At 45.0% G+C, this 24272-nt stretch overlaps 1 protein-coding gene across 1 annotated transcript in view; it reads right to left on the bottom strand.

Moving 5' to 3' along the window:
- Positions 1 to 24272, bottom strand: part of IGHMBP2 (immunoglobulin mu DNA binding protein 2) — a 92883-nt gene that overhangs the window by 24883 nt on the left and 43728 nt on the right. The window contains exon 9 of the mRNA XM_045014104.1: positions 2685 to 2867. Coding sequence (XP_044870039.1) covers positions 2685 to 2867 — 183 coding nt within the window. The remainder of the gene's footprint in view (positions 1 to 2684; positions 2868 to 24272) is intronic.

The raw sequence follows: 24272 nt of genomic DNA, 5'->3' as shown, positions 1-24272 counted from the left end.
AAAAAGAACAGTTGCTGTTTAAGAGCCTGATCCAGAGTCCACTGAAGTGAGTGGGAATCTTTCCACTGACTGCACTGGATGCTGGCTCAAGCCATCAACGCACTGCTTATCTCCTCCTAGATTCGCAGTAATAACTCATTTTTATTGAGAAAAGTTTCATCCATCATGCTGTGTTTATACAATTCTCTGACAATATTTCATTGAAACTAACATGAGTTTTATGTAGTGAGATAATCTCTCAAGTAACTCATATCCAAAATGTGATCTATCATAAAACTGTTTTAATCTGGTGGAAATGTTCTCTGAATTTTAAATATCCACCTAAAAAAAAAAAAAGACACTAAAAATTTAAGGCACGAAATGTGTAGGCCCTACAGTGTTTTGTGCTTCTGCATCCCGACGAGAGGGAACGCAAGTTACCCAGTCACCCTGACCCCTGTAGCTGTGCTGACTGCAATTTTAAAGGGTACCAGTTAGTGCCAACAGCGGTGGATTTTAGCGGATACTTGTCTGTAATGCAAATGAAACGGTAGTCACTTCTAAACTGCACAGAAACACAGGAAATCATTACAACTGTTAAAGGAGGTCTTAAATATACAAGCAATAATTAACCATCAAATATGGGTATCATCTTGACAGTCTGACAATGTAGCCTAGGACACAGGACATTTAGTTCACTGTTGGAATGAATGGGAAATCAGAGATTTTCAAAGCTGTTGTTAGGTAGGTTGTATCACATAGAAGAAAGGAAAAAGAAAAAAGAAAAATAACTTATCTAACCACTTTGATCTCCCATCCATTCCAATGATGAGCTCCCAGAAAAACTCCAGTCTAATTAGACTGTCTTCACTACACACCAATATCGGCGGCATTTACTGTATGTGTAGCTACACAGTGAAAAGTACACCGTGTCCCCGCTGCAGTGTGTAGCTACACAGTGAAAAGTATCCACGCTGCAGTGTGTGTAGCTACACATGTCAGGGAGGCTCTGCCAGAGGAGAGGCAGGGGGAAAGGCTTCAGCAGCTCCCTGCAGCCAAAGCCTTTCACTGGCGCGAGGAAAGGATCCGGCATGGGGGAGACAGGAGAAATAGGCTCAGCCTTTCCCCACCACCTCTCCGCTGCCAGAACCTTTCCCTGCTGCCCAGAGTCTTTCCCTGCAGTGGGTGAAGGGCTGTAGCAGTGGGGAGCTGGCAGAGCCTTTTCCCGCTGCTGGAATCTTCCACTTTGGTGGGGAAGGACTCCAGCAGCGGGAGACAGCAGAACACTACATGGCTAAAAAACAGCAGCATAGACAGGTGCACGGCTTGGGCAAGTAAAGAGCCATGTAGGGTACGCACTCAGGTACATACCCACACCATTCAGGCATGTCTTTACTCGCCTAAGCTGTGCCTCACAGCCAGCCCCTATTCCCACAGAAACCCCCTCCACAAAACTTGGTCACTCAGACTTTGCACACAGATGAGAATTTGATCCATGAAATTTGATTGTGAAACCCACTACCTGGGTACGCACACTATCCGCTGCCAAAAGAAGTGTGCAGTGTGGACGTAGCCTCGGATAGTAAGACCTGTGAAGCAGCGATTGTCTCTTTTCTACAGTTGTACAGCTCCCAACACAATGGATCACGATTTGGACTGGGGACTTTGGACGCTACCATAACATAGACATTGAGAACTACTTTTGCTGATTAAATATTGAGAAAATATTAGTGCATCTTGAAAGAGACGCAACCACCATATTCACTAAGAGAAACAATGGGCCTGTGGTTAAGGACTGGACTGATATTTAAGAGTTCTGAGTTAAATTCTCCACTCTGCATTACCGACTTCCTGTGTGACCTTGGGCAATTCATTTAACCTTTTTCTGCCTTAGTTCCCCATCTATAAATGGGAGCAATGGTACTTCCTTGTTCTCCCACCCGTTGTCTGTCTTGTCTATGTAAGTTGTAGGCTCTTCAGAGCGGGACAGTCTTTTATCGTCGTCATTATTATTAAATTATAATTATTTATGGTATTATGTAGGAGTCCCAGTCACAGGCCAGGACCCCACTGTGTTCGGTGCGGTAAAATCAGAACAAAAAGAGGGCCCCTCCCCCAAAGAGTTTAGAATGTATGTCCAATGCCTAATGCCATAAGGCCCCAATCTTGGTCAGGGCCTAAACATGCTGTCAAGCAAACCACCAGTAATAATTCCATAACGAACTTAACTTGCTCTCACTGAAATCTATCACAAAAACCTCCATTGACTTCAGTGGGAGCAGGAGCAGGCCCCAAATGGAGACACTGAGAAAGTAACAGGCATGTTTAAAAAAAAAAAAAATCCTGTTTTGAAAACCCACTTATAGATTTGTCTCAACAGATACAGTGCTAAAGATGTTACAGCTAGTCAATATTTAACGCTCTGTTCTGGGGAGTTCTTCTTGGAGAGGCTGCAGATCAGGCCTTCCTGTATAACAAGCCATAGGAGGATTTTTTAAAAACCAAAACAGAGTGTAACCCTGTGGGTTTCTATTCTGTAAGCTGCACAAGGGAAAACAAAATCAATGTTTGCTAAATGAAATGAGAAAGAAATAGCAAAAGGATATCAGACAGATGGAAAATTGTTAACTGTTGATAAGTATTAACTGACAATGTCCATTCCTCACTAAAACCTGGTTTAAAAAAAAAAAAGCCAAGTCACTTACTTCAGTAAATGATGCGCCACGGAAGGGTGAGCGGAGAGTCGGCCACAGTACATTTCCGTGGAGGCCCACTGCATTATGGCCTGGTGCATTCGGTATTGCACAGTCAGCATCTTCACTATTCTCTCGCCATATTTCTGAATCAGACGCTCCATTAAGGTGAGAGAAAGACCCTTTGCTGCAGCCCTGCACCAGGAGAACAATTAACAAGACAAACTGAACAGGCGAGGAGAACAAGTCCATTAAGGAGATTGTTTAAAGACTGTTAAAGGGGTGCCATCGACTTAGTCTTCACATTTCTGTCTGACTTTCAAAAATTATTATTAGATTAGCAGCCATGATCTCCATTAGAGCCTCTAGAACCCAGAGACCCAGTCCCGAACACTAACCATCTCTGTATATCCTTGTTTTATAACCAGCCACGGCTTCCACTATGCGGATTGTTTTTTCTAACTGCTCATTTTAAATTCTCTTACACAAAGCGTAACTCTACAGGGTTCAACAACTACAATCTGGGTCTGCCTCTCTGCTGCAATGCATTCTGACCTTGCACCACTCTGTCGGAAAAGATCTAGAGCCACCATACTTAGACTGCAAACTCTTGGGCGCAGGGACTTTTTACCCTGTGCTTGTACAGTGCCTAGCACAATGGGGTTCTGGCCCATGACAGAGTCTTCCAGATGCTACAATAACACTATGAAATAAATAAATTAATTAACAATGACGACAGTGGATAACTCAGTAAAGCCACTCCTCCAGCTTTTTAAACACACAAGGAGCGTGCAATTAACAAAGGGACCGAAGATTATTCATTAATATTTCATTAAATAATGCATGCCCTCTTTTGTAGTACTGCCTGGTCACCTCACGTTAGAAACACAGCAAGATTTACATAAAATGAGAGATTGCAGATTAATTACAACTGCAGAAGAGAAGACTCAGGAGAGACTTCCTTGATGAGGAAAAGGTCTACAGTGAAGTATGACTAGACTCTCCTTCTTACCCTGGCACATATTACAGTATCAGGAGAAGCCCCTTGAAATTAAAAGGGCCATATATTTGGAGCAAGATGAAACTACTTCTTGATATCATCAATGGTTAACATGTGGAACTCACTGCCACGGGAGGGCAGAGAAAAATACAGTGGCTGGATTTTAAAAAGGACTCACTAATTTTATGACCATAATCAACATTTGCAGCCATAGACGCAAAGGGAAAGTTTGGCGGGGGAAAGAGAGGAAGAAATGTTACATTATATGGCATACTCTGATTGCTGCCAGGATCTAGGAGACTATTCCACCTCACACTACAGTATCATGCAATTGCCACTTCCTTGCCACAGCTGACAGAGAGCTCAGACATGCATTGCCTTGCAATTCCACCACTGGGTCTTCCAGAGTTTGTAGGATTAAACCCACAACACAGCTCAGCTCCCTCCAACAGTAGAGACAACCTTCTCGGTCTCCTTCAATGGGATGGCTTCAGGGCTTGCCTGCTCCTTCTGACACACGTATCAACTACAGAAGTCTTTTTCATTGCTCTGAACTCCATAAACCAGAATGCTGTGATGGAGAGTAAAGGTGGATATGGAAGTCACTCACTTCACCCATCTAAGGTGAATGGTGAGTGAACACACACCAAGACAGACCCTTCTGGTCAGGTAGTAATTTTATTACCAAAGCTGTGTAAATAACCAGCAAAGAAAAAGCAAAAGTTTTGGTACTTAGTATAAGTAAAGTCAAAACCTTGGCATGAACAATGCACTGGGGCTCTGTGGTCAGGTGCTGATTTAGGACAGGGGTGGGCAAACTATGGCCTGCAGGCCTGATCCGGCCACGAGCTGTTTGAAGCCAGCCTGGGTGCTCTCGCTAGGGAGTGGGGTCTGGGGCTTGCCCCATTATGGGCGGGGTGCTGGGTCAGGGCCCACACCACACAGCGTGGCCCTGCTCCGGCGGGGGGCTGCACCACGCAGCGCAGCACTTCTCCGGCCGGGGCCCTGGGTCAGAGGCCGTACCACACGGCTCCCGGAAGCCACAGCATAGCCCCACTCCGGCTCCAGTGGGAGCTGCAGGGGTGGTGCCTGTGGACGGGGCAGCATGCAGAGCCGCCTGGATGTGCCTCTGGGTAGGAGCTGGAAAAGGGACATGCCTCTGCTTCCGGGAGCCACTTGAGGTAAGCGCCGCTTGGAGCCTGTACCCCAGAACCTCTCCCCACGCCCCAACCCCCTGCTCCAGCCCTAATCCCTCCTCCCGCCCTCCAAACTCCTCGGTTCCAGCCCAGAGCACCCTCCTACACCCCAAACACCTCATCCCCAGCCCCACCCCAGAGCCTGCACCCCCACCCCATTTGTGAGCATTCATGGCCCACCATACAATTTTCCCGATGTGGCCCTCAGGCTAAAAAGTTTGCCCACCCCTTATTTAGGAACAAACAGAACGACTAGACCAGAATGGTCTTCCCTTCTGGGAGCAGAAATCAATGGGGAAGTAACTCACAGCTTGATCCCTCATCTTCCCCTCTGCCCTGCTGCGGTCCTGAAAATTGTTAGCTCAGCCCTGAGGCAAGCAGGAAGAGAAGCAGCGATGACTGAACAATAAACAACAAAGAAAACCTGTGGCGAGTGACGTATGGAAAGTAGAATCAAGCTGGATAGACTCTGCTCTGGGTAGACTCCATTATTGATAGCTTTGGGCCTAGCAATAGTAGGGCCAATTAACTCTTAGCGAGAAGTAAAAGGCATAATTATCACCTGGGAGAATTGAGATAATCCCCTCCGGCCACATGCAGGGGTCATTTGAATCAAGTCGTTTGTCTACAGAGTGTTGGGTTTAATTTTGATATATGTTAGAGCTTGGCTACACGTGGACATTTACTGAAATAGCTATTGCAGGATAATTATTTCAGCATAAGCCCCCATGTGGATACTCTTATTTTGGAATGAGAGTGTCCAGAATAATTGTTCTGTAATAAGAACAGGAGTACTTGTGGCTCTTCTCTGGATATCTATATCTATACACACACACACTTTTCTTATATGTTCCATTCTATGCATCCGATGAAGTGGGCTGTAGCCCACGAAAGCTTATGCTCAAATAAATGTGTTAGTCTCTAAGATGCTACAAGTACTCCTGTTCTTTTTACAAATGCAACTAACACGGCTGCTACTCTGAAACCTGTTCTGTAATAATTATTCCAGAACAGCTAATTTGGTAAATTTCCAACTGCAGACAATCCCTTACACACAGTGATTTTAGTGCTGATGAAAGGGGCTGGCTTTAGATCCCAGGAGTCTGAAGGGCCTGATTCTGATTGATATGAAGGCCCCTTTGCCTTGCTCTGGCAGGGTAAAGGAGTTGTAGGCCTGGTCTACACTAAGCGTTTAAACCGAATTTAGCAGCGTTAAACCGATTTAACCCTGCACCCGTCCACACAACAAGGCCCTTTATATCGATATAAAGGGCTCTTTAAACCGATTTCTGTACTCCTCCCCGACGAGAGGAGTAGTGCTGAAATCGGTATTGCCATGTCGGATTAGGGTTAGTGTGGCCGCAAATCGACAGTATTGGCCTCCGGGCGATATCCCACAGTGCATCATTGTGACCGCTTTGGAAAGCAATCTGAACTCAGATGCACTGGCCAGGTTGACAGGAAAAGCCCCGCGAACTTTTGAATTTCATTTCCTGTTTGCCCAGCGTGGAGCTCTGATCAGCACGGGTGGCGATGCAGTCTCAAATCCAAAAAGAGCTCCAGCATGGACCGTACGGGAGATACTGGATCTGATCGCTGTATGAGGAGACAAATCTGTTCTATCAGAGCTCCGTTACAGAAGACGAAATGCCAAAGCATTTGAAAAAATCTCCAGGCTATGATACAGAGTCCACAGCACAGTGCTGTGTGACAAGCATAACGGAAAGCCAAAGAATCAAATGAATGCTCATGGAGGGAGGGAGGGGGTACTGAGGACTCCACCTATCCCACAGTCCCCGCAGTCTCCGAAAAGCATTTGCATTCTTGGCTGAGCTCCCAATGCCTGAAGGGTCAAAAACATTTTCCTGGGTGTTTCAGGGTGTATGTCATCAATTTACACCCTTCCCTCTCCCCCGAAAGAAAAGGGAAAAAAAAGTCTCGCTTTTTTTCAATGTCACCCTATGTCTACTGCATGCTGCTGGTAGACGGGGTGCTGCAGCGCTGAACACCAGCATCCCCTTCCCGGTGGCAGACAGTGCAAAATGACTGGTAGCCTTCTTCATCATCAGCCCATGAGTGCTCCTGGCTGGCCTCGGTGAGGTCGGCCGGGGGCGCCTGGGTAGAAATGGGAATGACTCCCGGTCATTCCCAGCAGATGGTACAGAACAGCTGGTAACCGTCTTCATCATAGCAGCTGGAGACTGAGCTCCATCAGCCCCACCTTTCATGTCTAAAGAAAAGATTCTGTACTGCCTGGACTATCATAGCAGCGGCAGGCTGGGCTCCTCTCCCCGCCACCACCCTTTAATGTCCTGTCTGGACTATCATAGCAGCTGGAGGCTGCCTCCCCCTCATTTTATCTCACTAAAAAGTCAGTGTTTCTTATTCCTGCATTCTTTATTACTTCATCACACAAATGGGGGGACATTGCCACGGTAGCCCAGAAGGGTTGGGGGAGGAGGGAAGCAACGGGTGGGGTTGTTGCAGGGGCACCCCCTAGAATGGCATGCAGCTCATCATTTCTGTGGGATCTCTGGGGCTCTGACATGGAGCGGCTGTGCTCTCTGGTTCTCTAGTACACTTGCCCCATATTCTAGGCAGGACTTTCTCTATTTTTAGACAAAACATAAAGAAGGGAATGACCCAGGGAGTCATTCCCATTTTTGTCCATGCGCCCCTGGCCGACCTCAGCGAGGCCAGCCAGGAGCACCCATGACAGCAGCAGATGGTACAGAACGACTGATAACCGTCATCTCATCGCCAATTTACAATGGCATGGCAGACGGTGCAATAGGGATGGTAACCGTCTCTGCTACCTTGCAAAGGCAAATGAATGCTGCTGTGTAGCACTGCAGTACCGCGTCTGTCAGCAGCATCCAGTACACATACGGTGACAGTGACAAAAGGCAAAACGGGCTCCATGGTTGCCATGCTATGGCGTCTGCCAGGGCAATCCACGGAAAAAGGGCACGAAATGATTGTCTGCCATTGCTTTCACGGAGGAAGGATTGAGTGACGACATTTACCCAGAATCACCCAAGACACTGTTTCTGCATTGGGATCTCAACCGAGAATTCCAATGGGCGGGGGAGACTGCGGGAACTATGGGATAGCTACGGGATAGCTACCCACAGTGCAACGCTCCGGAAATCGACGCTAGCCTCGGTACATGGATGCACACCGCCAAATTAATGTGCTTAGTGTGGCCACATGCACTCAACTTTATACAATCTGTTTTACAAAACCGGTTTATGTAAAAATCGGAATAATGCCGTAGTGTAGACATACCCGTAGTGTGAATCAGAAAAAGGCCCTGGAGTCTGCTGTCTATCCACATAACAAGCCTGGCATTAGGAAACTAAGCTTTTCTACTCTGCTGAGCCAATCTACGCCAACCTTACCAGGCAGGGCCACCTCCAGGAGTGAGAGGCTGCTGTGTTCCATTCACATTCAGTCCTTGCAGTTTCTCATGGCACTATCAACAAAGGCAGACATCAGTGCTAACTGTGAAGTGGATACCTGTTCACTAGAAACTGGATTGAGACCAACTTGCTTCATGCAGGCCACCAGAGAGCCATCAGCTGGGAGTAAATTTTGCTTACTTAGTATCTGGACTCTCATTACCAACCTCCTGGGCCTCCCAGCCCTCTGAATATCTGCCATTGCTAATGAAAAACAAGCCACTTATTGAGACATGGACTCCAGGTCTATATTAGGGAAGCAGCTGGCTTCATTAGCCAGGTCAGGCAAATCAAGAGTGAGTCGCACTGGTTCAGGAGATTTGCCACTCGGCTCCAGACGAGCAATGTAAAAATACCTCTTGGTACATCACTGACAGCTTCACCTGGATGTAACAACAGATTAGAGTCTTTCCAAACAAAGAGGATCTTTTCCCCTCACTCAGTTGACAAATTCTTTACAAATCTAATAAGCAAACCAAGGATCATGTTTAAAGATGACCCATGAAGTAGTTGCAATAAAACTTCTCTTTTTAATACCGGCAAGAAATGTTCTAAGGCGTTTATTTTAATGGCATCTCACAAAACACAGGCGAAGTAACAGAACATGCCCTATCCTCTGAAATACAACCCCATACAGATATTCACAGCACTGTTTCCAAGGTCCTATAGATCCACTGGGGGGGAGAACTGGGCTGCAGGGTGGGTTGGAGAATTTCAAGCTCGTGAAAATGAGTCTGTAGACCTGGGGTGTAGTTGTAGCCAACAGAGCTGGTCTGTGTGCATCCGGAGTGTGTATGTTGTGTGTCTGTGTCGGGGGAGGTGGAGGGGGGGTGTATGAATAATGAGGACATAAAGACACTTAAAAATCATTCACCTGTTAAGAAAATTTGCTATTATTTCACCATATAATTAGTTTCTGCAGTTGTTGATTCCCACTCCAGAAAAGTCATGATACATGGTGCGATGAGGCAGCAGAACCCACACTGGCCATGAGAGGGTTAAAAAGAGCCCACAGCAAATGCCAGGACTGGAGTGGGGAGTTAAAAGGAGGAGACCTAGCCAAGCTCAAGGCTGACCAGGAAGGAGAGCAGAGCTCTGCTTCTGATGAGAGAGAAGCCACTCAGAGACTGAGCTAGCTTACCGGCTGGGCAAGCCTCCTGCTAGACGAGACAACCAGTCCCTCGGGAATTGGTGGAAACAAGGACTGTTTAAAGACAAGCCCTGAATAGAAGGGCAGGGTCCTACCAAAGGTTCATCGGACCACCCTGTTCCGAGCTGTGGTATTTTGTTCTTGGCTTCCTTTGAACCTTAACACGCTGAAAGGGGCTGGATTGAAGTGTGCTTTGGCCACGGGGCGAAAGCATCGCTGCCTTGGACCTCGAAGAGCCAGCGACCTACACGCAGAGACCTGTGGCTGCATGAGTCATGCTCTGATGGGCCGTGCAGGGAGGCTGCAGAGGCAAATCCAGGCATACATGGAGTTAAGGCTGTAGGTCTCAGTTACTTAAGACAAAAAGTCTTTGGTGCAAAAATGTAGTTCTCTCAAAACACACATAGGGAGTCAAAGTTAAGGTCATACTTAAAAACTAGGAAGTCAAGAAATGCACAGCTAAAGTCACCCAACCCAGCTGAACTCATCGAGTACCCTGTCAAATTGCACTCATCATACCTTGCATATAAAGAGAGACATTACGATGCAAGACTTTAAGATTCCACTTGCAGAATTTCCCTGCCGAATCAAGGTTGGGATTAAAACGTGCTGAGCACCTGTTCTATGAAAATTGGGCCCCACTTTATTATCTTGGTCTCGGTCTTTTGACTTCTCAGTGGATCATATTTAATGTGGAAGTCCCTGAGAACATGGATGTTCTATGAGGAATAGCTTCATACACTGTCCATAACACAGTCACTTTACTGAAGACATGCTGGAACTCTGGAACTTTTTTTAGGAGTCAAACAGGTGCCTTGTGGTTCTTTAGGTACTTCCAGTGCTTGTGTTCTGGCACATCTCAAGGGCTGCATTCACCTCCTGATCCTCAGCTGTGTGTGCTTTGAAAACTGCAGGCAGGGGAGCATATGGTTGCAAATCCCAGTCTTTTACTAAGGGACTGTTCCTAGTAAGTATCAGAGAGGTAGCCGTGTTAGTCTGGTTCTGTAGAAGCAGCAAAGAATCCTGTGGCACCTTATAGACTAACAGACGTTTTGCAGCATGAGCTTTCGTGGGTGAATACCCACTTCGTCGGATGCAAGAGTGGAAATTTCCAGGGGCAGGTAAATATAAGCAAGCAAGAAGCAAGCTAGAGATAACGAGGTTAGATCAATCAGGGAGGATGAGGCCCTGTTCTAGCAGTTGAGGTGTGAAAACCAAGGGAGGAGAAACTGGTTCTGTAGTTGGCAAGCCATTCACAGCCATTCCAATACCAAATTTTACAGGCTACTTCCCTCAGATCCCACTGAGGAATACACTAAGAAACTGCACCATCTACTCAGGACACTCCCTACACTAACACCAGAACAAATCAACATACCCTTAGAGCCCCGACCAGGGTTATTCTATCTACTACCCAAGATCCACAAACCCGGAAATCCTGGACGCCCCATCATCTCGGGCATTGGAACTCTCACTGAAGGACTGTCTGGATATGTAGACTCTCTACTCAGACCCTATGTTACCAGCACTCCCAGCTATCTCCGTGACACCACTGATTTCCTGAGGAAACTACAATGCATTGGTGACCTTCCAGAAAACACCATCCTAGCCACCATGGATGTAGAGGCTCTCTACACAAACATCCCACACACTGATGGAATACAAGCTGTCAGGAACAGTATCCCTGATGATGCCACAGCACAACTGGTTGCTGAGCTCTGTGCCTTTATCCTCAGACACAACTATTTCAAATTTGATGACAATATATATCTCCAGATCAGTGGCACCGCTATGGGCACCCGCATGGCCCCACAAGATGCCAATATTTTTATGGCCGACCTGGAACAACGCTTCCTCAGCTCCCGTCCACTCACACCCCTTCTCTATCTACGCTACATTGATGACATCTTCATCATCTGGACCCATGGGAAGGAGACTCTGGAAAAATTCCACCACGATTTCAACAGCTTCCACCCCTCCATCAACCTCAGCCTGGACCAATCTACACGGGAGGTCCACTTCCTAGACACCATGGTGCTAATAAGTGATGGTCACATTAACACCACCCTATACCGAAAACATACCGACTGCTATGCCTACCTTCATGCCTCCAGCTTCCATCCCGGACACACCACAAGATCCATTGTCTACACCCAAGCACTGAGGTACAACCGTATCTGCTCTAACCCCGCAGACAGAGACCAACACCTAGAAAATCTCCACCAAGCATTCTCAAAACTACAGTACCCGCACGAGGAAATAAGGAAACAGATCAACAGAGCCAGACGTGTACCCAGAAACCTCCTACTGCAAGACAAACCCAAGAAAGAAACCAACAGGACTCCACTGGCCATCACATACAGTCCCCAGCTAAAGCCCCTCCAACGCATCATCAGGGATCTACAACCCATCCTGGACAATGATCCCTCACTTTCACAGGCCTTGGGTGGCAGGCCAGTCCTTGCCCACAGACAACCTGCCAACCTGAAGCATATTCTCACCAGTAACTGCACACCGCACCATAGTAACTCTAGCTCAGGAACCAATCCATGCAACAAACCTCGATGCCAACTCTGCCCACATATCTACACCAGTGACACCATCACAGGACCTAACCAGATCAGCCACACCATCACCGGTTCATTCACCTGCACATCCACCAATGTAATATACGCCATCATATGCCAGCAATGCCCTTCTGCTATGTACATCGGCCAAACTGGACAGTCTCTAAGGAAAAGGATAAATGGACACAAATCAGATATTAGGAATGGCAATATAGAAAAACCTGTAGGAGAACACTTCAACCTCCCTGGCCACACAATAGCAGATCTTAAGGTGGCCATCCTCCAGCAAAAAAACTTTAGGACCAGACTTCTAAGAGAAACGGCTGAGCTTCAGTTCATTTGCAAATTTGACACCATCAGTTTAGGATTAAACAAAGACTGTGAATGGCTTGCCAACTACAGAACCAGTTTCTCCTCCCTTGGTTTTCACACCTCAACTGCTAGAACAGGGCCTCATCCTCCCTGATTGATCTAACCTCGTTATCTCTAGCTTGCTTCTTGCTTGCTTATATTTACCTGCCCCTGGAAATTTCCACTCTTGCATCCGACGAAATGGGTATTCACCCACGAAAGCTCATGCTGCAAAACGTCTGTTAGTCTATAAGGTGTCACAGGATTCTTTGCTGCTTCTACAGAACCAGACTAACACGGCTACCTCTCTGATACTTACTAGGAACAGTCCCTTAGTAAAAGACTGGGATTTGCAACCATATGCTCCCCTGCCTGCAGTTTTCAAAGCACACACAGCTGAGGATCAGGAGGTGAATGCAGCCCTTGAGATGTGCCAGAACACAAGCACTGGAAGTACCTAAAGAACCACAAGGCACCTGTTTGACTCCTAAAAAAAGTTCCAGAGTTCCAGCATGTCTCCAGCGCCGGTTAGTGAGGACACTTCCTCCAACCCAGTTTCCCCACGGCGAAGCTGGAGTAAAACACAGCAAAGCTGCAGTCTGGATAGTGACCCAGATAGTCCAGTCACCATCCATAGCAGATTGGTTGGAAGATTGTTTAGAAAAGTAACATCGTCCTGCTGTTAGAACGTTATTTGGGGAGGAAAGTGATACAACATGCAAGCCAAGTGGCCTAGAGGATGACAGGCACATGCTCTGTTATTTCCAGTTTTTGAAAGATACATAAAAACTGTGTTCCCACCACCCTTGCCCAGGCATTTTTATTTACTTTTATTTTCCTTGTTCTATTAAATGTCACTTTTTATCATCACTTGATTTTTAAATTGATTTTTAAGACTATCCGTGCCTTGAATTGCACTTGGAAGCCAATCAGGAGCCAGGGAAGTCTTTGGAGCACACGTGACTAACTCAAGTAAGCACTGTCGGGGCAGCTTTTGCTTTGCCTCCAAAGGTACCCCATGGAGAGGACATCACAGCAATTGAATTGGGAGGGCACAAAAGCAGGGAGACCTTCAGCAAGATCAGAGAGAAATGGTGATATTGCTGCGTTGCAAGAAACACTGATGAGGGGGGGAAAGAGCTTCTGCTGATCTAGTCCTTAGCTGCTGGAGGTGCCATAGTGAGGTTAAGACACAGAAGTAAGAACCCCAACTGCTTATACTATTCTTGTAACTGAAGAGCCAACAATACTATTTAGAGGAGGAAGGCTACTGAGCCAAATTTCAGTTCTGAAGCCCTGATGCTTATAGTCTGGCCCTATTCAATTGTCCCCTGCTAGTTCAGTTGTTTAAATTATCCTTCATTTCCTGCCCTGACTTGCTGGGTGATTTTTCTGGCACTGCTCAATGTGTACCCTCTATCCCATCCCAGAAGCGGGTGATGGGATATAGCCTGTACAATCCTTAGGTGTCCTGTTCTTCTGGACGACGACGTTTTGTGAATGGTAGGGACCAATGAGAATGGTCCATGTCAGAAGCTCCAAAGAGGCCACCGCTGCCTGCTGCTGTTCTTTTGCAGGCAAGCCCTCGTCAGTCAGCACTTGAAAGAAGTTCTTTGAACGAACTATTAGTGTCTTTCATAGCCAAAGAGGGCTGCCGTGGCCTACTCAAAGGTGTGACTCCACCCCCGGGTGCCCAGCCACATTCTGGGCGGGTCATGAAAGGGATCATTAGTACTTCCAGGATTAAATAAGGTTATTGAATTAAATTTACATTTAAAAAAGCGACACTACTTTGGGTCTCATGAAAGGATGGAACTATGGCTTCCTCTCTTCATTCTTGTACTACTATTGTAAAACCAAAAAGCTTTTAGCCAACGCGTTTTCATTCTCCGGCTATTTTTGTAAAGATGGTCTTGTCACTAAGGCACAGCACAGGGAGTCAAGAGATCTGGGTTTGATTCCTAGTTCAGAACTTGACTCTCACTGTGCAAGCCTGAGCTTGTCACTTAACCTCTCTGGGCCCTGGCTTCCCCATCTGTAACAGCACTTGCATACATAAAGAGGGCTTAACTCACTGATGTCTGTAAAATGCTTTGGCATACTTTGCACATCTACAGCAATATCCATGCAACAGGATTAGATCTTTCATGGGATCACCAGTTTCATGCATTTGGCATTTTGTTTTATATTATACTGTATCATTAAGATATTACTGAAACTGCTATGAAGATAGGCCTGCTATTTAATGTACTGTAATGATTCCCTCCCCCACAGTCATTTTCCTTTTAAATCACTGCAGGAATAAGCTATACAACTGCAATAAAACACGTGGTGCAGCTTATTGTTTGGATCTGTAGTGGCTAGCCACAGAAAGTTAACGCCCAATATTTGGTATCTAGTGATTAAATGAAAGTAAATTTGTTTGGATGCCACATGCAAATACATCATATACCTGAGCACGAAGACTGCTGCTGTACCACTATGATGATTTCAAGGCAGCTCAGTGGCAGACAGATGCAGATTGATTTATGACAAATGATTAGAAGAGCTATATATGTCTAAGTTTATCTGAGCAACACCAGGAGGAAGGGATACGATAATTATCTGCAAATATTTGAAGAGCGTAATGAGGAGCAATGGACTGGTATGAAACGACAAAAGCACATGTTTAGGATAAATATCAGGAAGCATCCTGACAACGAGGTGCATTATGGCACGCATCCAAAGTCCACTGAGGTCAATGGGACTCTTTTTACATTGACTTCAGCGGGCTTTGGAGCGGGCCCTAAATTGGGAACAGACTCATAGGAAGTTGTAGGAATCGCAGTGTTTCAGACGCTTAGGATTAGACAGTTTCTCAAGGACATAGCCCTTCAGAGACAGTGCACGGTTGTGTAAACCCAGAAGCAGCATAGAGAGGGAACAGTGGCTTTGGGAGTCATATTCCCCCTCCATGCTCCCCCAGGGTAATAATTTGCTGGGCTACCCCTGCAGCAAATTACTACCTATCTCTAAGCCAACTAGGCTCTACTGTCTGGCATGTTGTGGGGGGGTAGAGGAAAGACTCTACCTATTTCCCACCCACTTGCTCCTCTGCACCCAGAGCCAAGGTCCTGGTAGCCCATGCCATAGTATAAGAAAGGAGTCTGACTTCCCACACTTTTGTGCAGCCAGAGTCAAAAATCTAGCCCTTAAATTTCAACTGGAGAAAGCACTAGAATATGTACTGTATGGTCTGGCAGGGCGAGGACGTAGATGACAATAGCTGCAATATCATCTATTGCCCCTGTGTGCTAGATAGTGTTCCAGAGAGGAAATGGTTCCTGATAAGCAATGGAGACATAGCCAGAACACAAGCTGTGTGGAAGCCTGTTTGTTCGTGTCTGCAGCTCTAGAGGGTTTCATTTAATAAAGGCTTCCTGCTTAAGCAGGGCTGATTCCATACATCATGATAAGTCTTTTATATATCCAATGTCCTTCTGTAGGTACTGTGGAGCTCTTAGGTGTGAAAACCATACAATCAATACTCCCAGTACTGAGGCTTATTTGTACTGCAAAAAGGGGTAGTATTGCAAGGCACACCCTGGGTCATGATGCTTACATATTGTATTAAGCCTACATTTCTGCTCACATATGAAAATTAAAACCTATACTTTGTATATCTGATCCTACTGGTAACCCCACTTGCAAGGTGCTGTACTGCTGTAATGTTCTTCCTGTGGCTAGAACTAATGGGCCATTCCGGCCAAGGCAAAGTCCACCATTCCACCATCTTGAGAATCAGCGTTCCGCTCAAAACTTGGCATTGTTTGCAAAGCAGTTGAATCTACAGGCTGCTAGACACCATTTCAATTTGCTAAAATGAGATGTAGAAGTGATGCAAAGAATCTTGTATTAACAAAAATACTAAACTAGTGTTGTCTGTTTTTACTGGAGATATAATTGTGTAATGCTGAATAGTTCTTTTAAATGCCTTCTAAATCTTTTCAAATGTTCTACCATTACAGATTTAAACAAACAACAACAAAACCCACCGTTGTCAGCATTTGTTTGTAAAGGATAAAGATGTGAGTTGAGTCCAGTAGCTATATTGGATTAGCTGACAGAGATTGGATTGATAACCCTCCTAGTTAAATGCAACAGCTAATACATTTGGAGCACAATTATATTATTCTGAAGCCTGATGAAAGGAAGCTATTTAAAACGTCTGATTTATTTTTCAAAGAATCTACTAGAAAAAATTAGTTCTTTCCCTTTGTAAATCTGATCCTCCAAGTGGCTGAAGTCAGTGTGACTCCTTGCACCAGTAGCTGTACTCCTGGGTGCCGGCTCAAGCTCCCAATTTGTATCCTGTCTAACAGGCTAGGAGGTTACTGATCTACAGAGTACTGCTGATGCCTTGAACAATGGCTTTGTTTAATACAGTAAGCTCCTTGGAGCACAATTTACTGGTAACTTGAGAGATGTAAATCTGTTAACAATATTGATTTAGAGACACATTCTCTCTGCTCTGTTTTATTCCAAATCTATTAAACCTAAAGAGAGACATTGGATTCCACGTATCAGAGGGGTAGCCGTGTTAGTCTGGATCTGTAAAAGCAGCAAAGAATCCTGTGGCACCTTATAGACTAACAGACGTTTTGGAGCATGAGCTTTCGTGGGGGAATACCCACTTCGTCGGATGCAAGTAGTGGAAATTTCCAGGGGCAGGTATATATATGCAAGCAAGAAGCAAGCTAGAGATAACGAGGTTAGTTCAATCAGAGAGGATGAGGCCCTAGAAGTTGAGGTGTGAAAACCAAGGGAGGAGAAACTGGTTCTGTAGTTGGCAAGCCATTCACAGTCTTTGTTTAATCCTGAGCTGATGGTGTCAAATTTGCAGATGAACTGGAGCTCAGCAGTTTCTCTTTGAAGTCTGGTCCTAAAGTTTTTTTGCTGCAGGACGGCCACCTTAAGATCTGCTATTGTGTGGCCAGGGAGGTTGAAGTGTTCTCCTACAGGTTTTTCTATATTGCCATTCCTAATATCTGATTTGTGTCCATTTATCCTTTTCCGTAGAGACTGTCCAGTTTGGCCGATGTACATAGCAGAGGGGCATTGCTGGCATATGATGGCGTATATTACATTGGTGAACGTGCAGGTGAATGAACCGGTGATGATGTGGCTGATCTGGTTAGGTCCTGTGATGGTGTTGCTGGTGTAGATATGTGGGCAGAGTTGGCATCGAGGTTTGTTGCATGGATTGGTTCCTGAGCTAGAGTTACTATGGTGTGGTGTGCAGTTACTGGTGAGAATATGCTTCAGGTTGGCAGGTTGTCTGTAGGCGAGGACTGGCCTGCCACCCATCCTAGTGCTAAAGCTTCTAATTCCAAAGACTTGGATATCTGTCCACAAGAAGCTGATATAACAACAGATTTTACTGCAGAGTTGTTTACAAGGATGCCATTAAGGTTGAAAACCAGATATTTGGCTTCCACCCATCCCTTCCCCTTTCTTATTCTCACAGAGTCCAATTATTTGTAGTGTAAGAGCTTTAAAAATGCATGAAGATGCTACAAAACTTAAAATAAAAGTCAACAGCTTGGCACTTATAGACTTCGCAACAACAAATTAGCAAAATAGCACAACTGAGGGAGTGAGAAAAAATTAAACATCATAACATGGAAACATAGGGTCAGGAAGGAGAAAATGGTGAAAATTATGAGGGATTCATTGCAAAGTTAAACAAAAACTCAAAGCAGAGGGAGAGATGCATTAAGACATCCAGGCAAGGGAGCAAATACAATATTCCAAGAGCATCTGCAAATAGATGGAGTCTTGATGAAGTGGAAAGATGTCTCCTGTCAGATAACCAGAGCTAGAGAAGGCTCTTGGCACTGGCAATCATGAGACTGTGTAAAGGGAACAGAGAGGAGGTCAGTATTACTGCAGCTCAGGGATCAGAGAAAGGCAGCTGAGAGATGCAAGGCCCAAGGGACAGGTGGGAGCAAAGTGAACAGCACAGATACAAAATTTGGGGAATACACCCAAACATATGCACCCCTCACATGAAAGGCAGTTCAGCTTTATCTTGTTGCCTTCAATTAGCCTTATTACTTTTTCATGTAACCCAGCCACAGGGAAGGTGCAAGACAGGGAGTAGGAGGTTGAATCTATGAGAGGATCCTCACCTTCAGTGATCTGCAATATGAAAACTTTGGAGAATCACTCATCCATTGGGTGAGGCAGTGTTGCCGAGTGGCTAGGGCACTGGGCTGGAGACTTGGGTTCTAATCTTGGTTCTGCCTGCTGTATTGGTACTGAAACCAGTGCATGAGAAATGGTGCAGTTATATATAGCAGGGTACCTGCATGCTATGGGTGCAGGGTGAAATGTGAAGCTGAAGCACCTGTAAACAGCCCAAACTGGCTAAGTATCTTTGTTAAAATTTCACGTCTTGAAAGAGGTCAGTAGTTTTCAAGATTTTCAGCTGGTGTAAATGAGCACAGTTCCACTGAAGTCAAAGGAGCTAAATAAATAAAAATAAAAATAAAGCTATGGCAACATACACCAGCTGAGGACCTGACCCATTCATTCAGAGCACAATGTGCTTGGTAATGTCTTCTTTGTATGCTGATAATTTGGCCCAAATTATTTGAACAAGTACAGACAGTATTTGAAAATTTCCTAATGGTACAGCTGTGGCCAGTAAAACAACCTCCACTATTCAGGATGCTTTGTAGTCTGATCTGAATTCTGATGTCGATAAAAAGTGCTTCATACAACTAAACCCAAGATATTTACATGCGTTGACGTTTTTTCAGACAGGTTTTAATACTAATGCATGGCACTTATGCAGCACTTCAAAATTTAACAGAAAACTGGAAGACCCAGATTGCAAACCCCTTGTTCTCACTGGTAAGCACTTGCAAACACAAGCAGTACCCCTGAAGTCAGTGGGACTGCTCAGTCATGTAACTGCTCGTGGCTGAGAGTGAGGAGCTCATTATCTGGCCCTAAATAATTAATCCTTCTAAGACTCCTCTGATGTACTTATGCATCCTTATCCTCATTTTACAGATGGGAAAACTGAGGCACAGAGGCATGAAAAGACTTGGCCAACAAGCTCACAAAGCAAGACAACAGCAAAAGCTGAGACTAGACTTCAAAGGTTCCAGCCAGGCTTCCCAGTTACTCAATATCTCCTTTTGCCAATAGCTGATTACCAGGCTAGTGCTGGGAGATCTGCTAGTATTTGTCTGAGATTTGGATGTGCTGCATAACAGCCTCTCAAGATTTATGTTCAAATCAGAACCTATTGCTCCAAGATGATGTGTTGCTTTAATCTTATTTATAATGATCTCTTAGCAGCTTGCGTTGAGTTGTTCTATCCTCTGGACGTATATAATAGGAGGTTTTCGCTATTCTGAAAAAAAGTCAAGTTGGGTTATAGATATGTATTTTGCTTCTTTTGGCTACCATGTTATGAAATTAGTTCCCTTACTCAGGTTGTGGCGCAGCAAGTGCCTAGTCCTTTCATGTTTTTAAAAAGGTGCAATGACTCAAGACACTTTTTTTAAATTACAGGGATAGATGCTCAGCAGGTGTAAACTGTCATAACTCGCTGGAAGCCATGGCAATTTACACCAGCTGCGGATCTCCCCTGCAATGTAATCGTTCTTAAAGCACGTGCTGTATGTATTGTAATTTTATAATTGTGGCTGTGTGCATGATAACTGGCATTGCTTCCTCTTAGTAGGCCTACTACTGCATTAATATTTTAAATAAATAAGCGTGGAACCACAGTGACAGAATTTAATAAGGAAAAAGAACGCATGAATTAATGAGAGAGTGTCTAAATCCATCACACAAAGCCAGATGCTCTAATCAGCAGTATGGAGGAGGTAGGCTATGTAAACTCTGCCAGGGTCAATAAAAATCATGATTTATAAAAAAAATAAAAATATTTTATTTACATTATGATTATTTTCAAAAATTAAATTAATTTTTCATTTAAATCAAACTTTTTATTTATATGTTGTTAGTTCTCTATTTTCATACCTTTTTATAGTCTTAAATTTCTGAAGTGTTTGAGGGTTTTTTTGTACTTGCTTCTTTGTTTCCCAACTGTTAGCAGAATTTCGAATTTTACATAGGGATTTTTTTTTTTCTGCTAAGAAGTTTCACACTGAAAATGCTCATCAGTACTAGACAAATCCAGGTCCTCATTAACTTCCTGACTGTGAGAATACCACCAATGCACAATTGATAAGCAAAGAGCCTGAAGTATATTTGTAACCAACTCCTCTTTCCAATACACTAAAAGTTTCACAAGTCACAATAGCTGAAATGCTTCAACCAAGCTATGCCCCTCCTTCAGGTTTTGGGGGTTGAAATCAGTGGGACTTGTACTCCTAGCTGCTTTTGAAAATCCAACCTTCGGTGCCGAAATATGAACTGAGAAACCAAACATTATGTTCCTATTCTTGAAAACGTTGGCCTGTTTGTATCAAGACATTCACAATATCTTTGTTAAATGTATCAAAAGTCTAAATAACTTTGCTTTGTTAACACTGTTGTTTTGAAGTGACAAAGATTTATGCCACTAATAAGATTTTAATAAAAATACAGTGATAAACATGTACATAAATGTTTGCCTAACTTAATTTAAGCATGAGTCCCTGGAAGCCTTCATTTTCAATCTTTTGTTCTTTACCTACAGTAGTTTCGTAAAATTCAAACATACCCTACCAGGTAGTGGCACTGAAAAAAACCCACCATTGTTTATCATTTAATTCATTATAAATCGAAATACAAATTTGCTATCGCATAAATTGATGGCTGAGGGAGTTAGGCGCCTAACCAGCTTGGTGCTTTAGTAAACCCCACTAAGCACCTGACTCCATTCTTAAGTACCTAAATACTTTTGAAAAACCTGGTCCTTAATCTCTCGGTTCCCCATCTGTAAAATAGGGGTAATAATTCCTCTCTCCCACCCTCTAGTCTTTTTTGTCTATTTAGAGCAGAGGTGGGAAAACTATGGCCCACAGGACTGTCCTGCCTGGCCCTTGAGCTTCCGGCCGGGGAGGCTAGCCCCTGGCCCCTCCCCTGCTGCCCCCCGTCCCGCAGCCTCAGCTCGCCGTGCCACCAGTGCTCTGGGCGGTGGGGCTGTGGGCTCCTGCCGGGCAGTACGCTGTGAGAGCCGTCGGCCTGCCCCGGTGCTCTAGACTGCGCGGCGGTGTGGCTGGCTTCGGCTGGGCGGTGTGGCTGCCAGTCCTGGTGCTCTGAGCAGCATGGTAAAGGGACAGGGAGTGGGGGAGGGCTGGATAGGGGACAGAGGGTCCTGGGGGGGCTGGATAGGGGAAAGAGAGCAGGGGGGGGTTGGACAGAGAGTGGGGCAGGACCGCCCAGAGGATTCAGGGGGCCTGGGGCAAAGCAGGGGAGCTGTGGCGCTTGTACTCACCCGGCGGCAGTCCGGGTCTTCGGCAGTATTTTGGCGGTGGGGGGCCCTTCAGTCGCTCTGCATCTTCAGCAGCACTGAAGGGCCCCCCGCCGCCGAAATGCCGCCAAAGACCCAGAGTGACTGAAAGGCCCCCGCCGCCGAAATGCTGCCGAAGACCCGGACCGCCGCTGGACCAGCGCTCGTGGGGCCCCTGTGGGGCCAGGGGCAAATTGCCCCACTTGCCCCCACCCTCTGGGCAGCCCTGGAGTGGGGTCCCGGCGGGTAGTTAGGGGCAGGGGGGTCCGGGAGGGGGTGGTCAGGGGACAAGGAGCTGGGGGGTTGGATGGGTCAGGGGTTCTGAGGGGGGCAGTCAGGGGACAGGAAGTGGGAGGGGGCCGATAAGGGGCAGGGGCCAGGCTGTTTGGGGAGGCACAGCCTTCCCTACCCGGCCCTCCATACAGTTTTGGAACCCTGATGTGGCCCTCAGGCCAAAAAGTGTGCCCACCCCTGCTTTAGAGTGTAAGCTCTATGAGTCAGAGATTGTCTAGGTATATGTACAGAACCTAGTACTGGGGTCCTGATTTTAGATGGGTTCTCTAGATGCTACTCTAATATAAATAATTAACGTTAAAAGTGTACGTATTTCTGGATATAAAATTAGCTCCATTGCGCACATTTCTGTATATGGTAGGCCATTCATGCATCTAGCCGGTAATATATAGTGAAAAGATCCATAGCTATCGCTTGCATAAAACCAAATTAAGATTCACATGTTAAGATCAGCAAACATAACAATACACAATCTAGGAAGCATTATGCAGGAAATCAATATTGGGAAAGGATATTAAAAAACCAACTGCTGCTTGTGATTTATGGCTCTCAGGGAAGAGTTCCACAAATTAGACCTAATTTTTAATAAACCAGCAGTAATTTATAACAAATATTCAACCCAACTAAAAAAGCCAAGCAATAAATTAAATCCTTTGGAACCTAAACTTTGATTGATGGAAAGATGCAGGCAAGTATCCATTACAGACAGTGGAAAGAAAAAGTTTGATTCTCTGATGGAGTAGGATGGGGGACAAATCTGAAGAACTGTCACAGATTGAAGTGTCACTAGAGGAGGTTTTGGAATTAATTGATGAACTCAACATTAACAAATCACCGGGACCAGATGGCATTCACCCAAGAGTTCTGAAAGAACTCAAATGTGAAGTTGCGGAACTATTAACTAAGGTTTGTAACCTGTCCTTTAAATCGGCTTCGGTACCCAATGACTGGAAGTTAGCTAATGTAACGCCAATATTTAAAAAGGGCTCTAGAGGTGATCCCGGCAATTACAGACTGGTAAGTCTAACGTCGGTTCCGGGCAAATTAGTCGAAACAATAGTTAAGAATAAAATTGTCAGACACATAGAAAAACAAACTCTTGAGCAATAGTCAACATGGTTTCTGTAAAGGGAAATCGTGTCTTACTAATCTATTAGAGTTCTGTGAAGGGGTCAACAAACATGTGGACAAGAGGGATCCGGTGGACATAGTGTACTTAGATTTCCAGAAAGCCTTTGACAAGGTCCCTCACCAAAGGCTCTTACGTAAATTAAGCTGTCATGGGATAAAAGGGAAGGTCCTTTCATGGATTGAGAACTGGTTAAAAGACACGGAACAAAGGGTAGGAATTAATGGTAAATTCTCAGAATGGAGAGGGGTAACTAGTGGTGTTCCCCAAGGGTCAGTCCTAGGACCAATCCTATTCAATTTATTCATAAATGATCTGGAGAAAGGGGTAAACAGTGAGGTGGCAAAGTTTGCAGATGATACTAAACTACTCAAGATAGTTAAGACCAAAGCAGATTGTGAAGAACTTCAAAAAGATCTCACAAAACTAAGTGATTGGGCAACAAAATGGCAAATGAAATTTAATGTGGATAAATGTAAAGTAATGCACATTGGAAAAAATAACCCCAACTATACATACAATATGATGGGGGCTAATTTAGCTACAACGAGTCAGGAAAAAGATCTTGGAGTCATCGTGGATAGTTCTCTGAAGATGTCCACGCAGTGTGCAGAGGCGGTCAAAAAAGCAAACAGGATGTTAGGAATCATTAAAAAGGGGATAGAGAATAAGACTGAGAGTATATTATTGCCCTTATATAAATCCATGGTACGCCCACATCTCGAATACTGTGTACAGATGTGGTTCCTCACCTCAAAAAAGATATTCTAGCACTAGAAAAGGTTCAGAAAAGGGCAACTAAAATGATTAGGGGTTTGGAGAGGGTCCCATACGAGGAAAGATTAAAGAGGCTGGGACTCTTCAGCTTGGAAAAGAGAAGACTAAGGGGGGATATGATAGAGGTATATAAAATCATGAGTAATGTTGAGAAAGTGGATAAGGAAAAGTTATTTACTTATTCCCATAATACAAGAACTAGGGGTCACCAAATGAAA

The sequence above is a fragment of the Mauremys mutica genome, chromosome 4 (assembly GCF_020497125.1).
Source record: "Mauremys mutica isolate MM-2020 ecotype Southern chromosome 4, ASM2049712v1, whole genome shotgun sequence".
NCBI classification, from domain to species: Eukaryota; Metazoa; Chordata; order Testudines; family Geoemydidae; genus Mauremys; species Mauremys mutica.
Note: the sequence above shows the minus strand (reverse complement) of the source record. Positions and strands in the feature narration are given on the sequence as shown.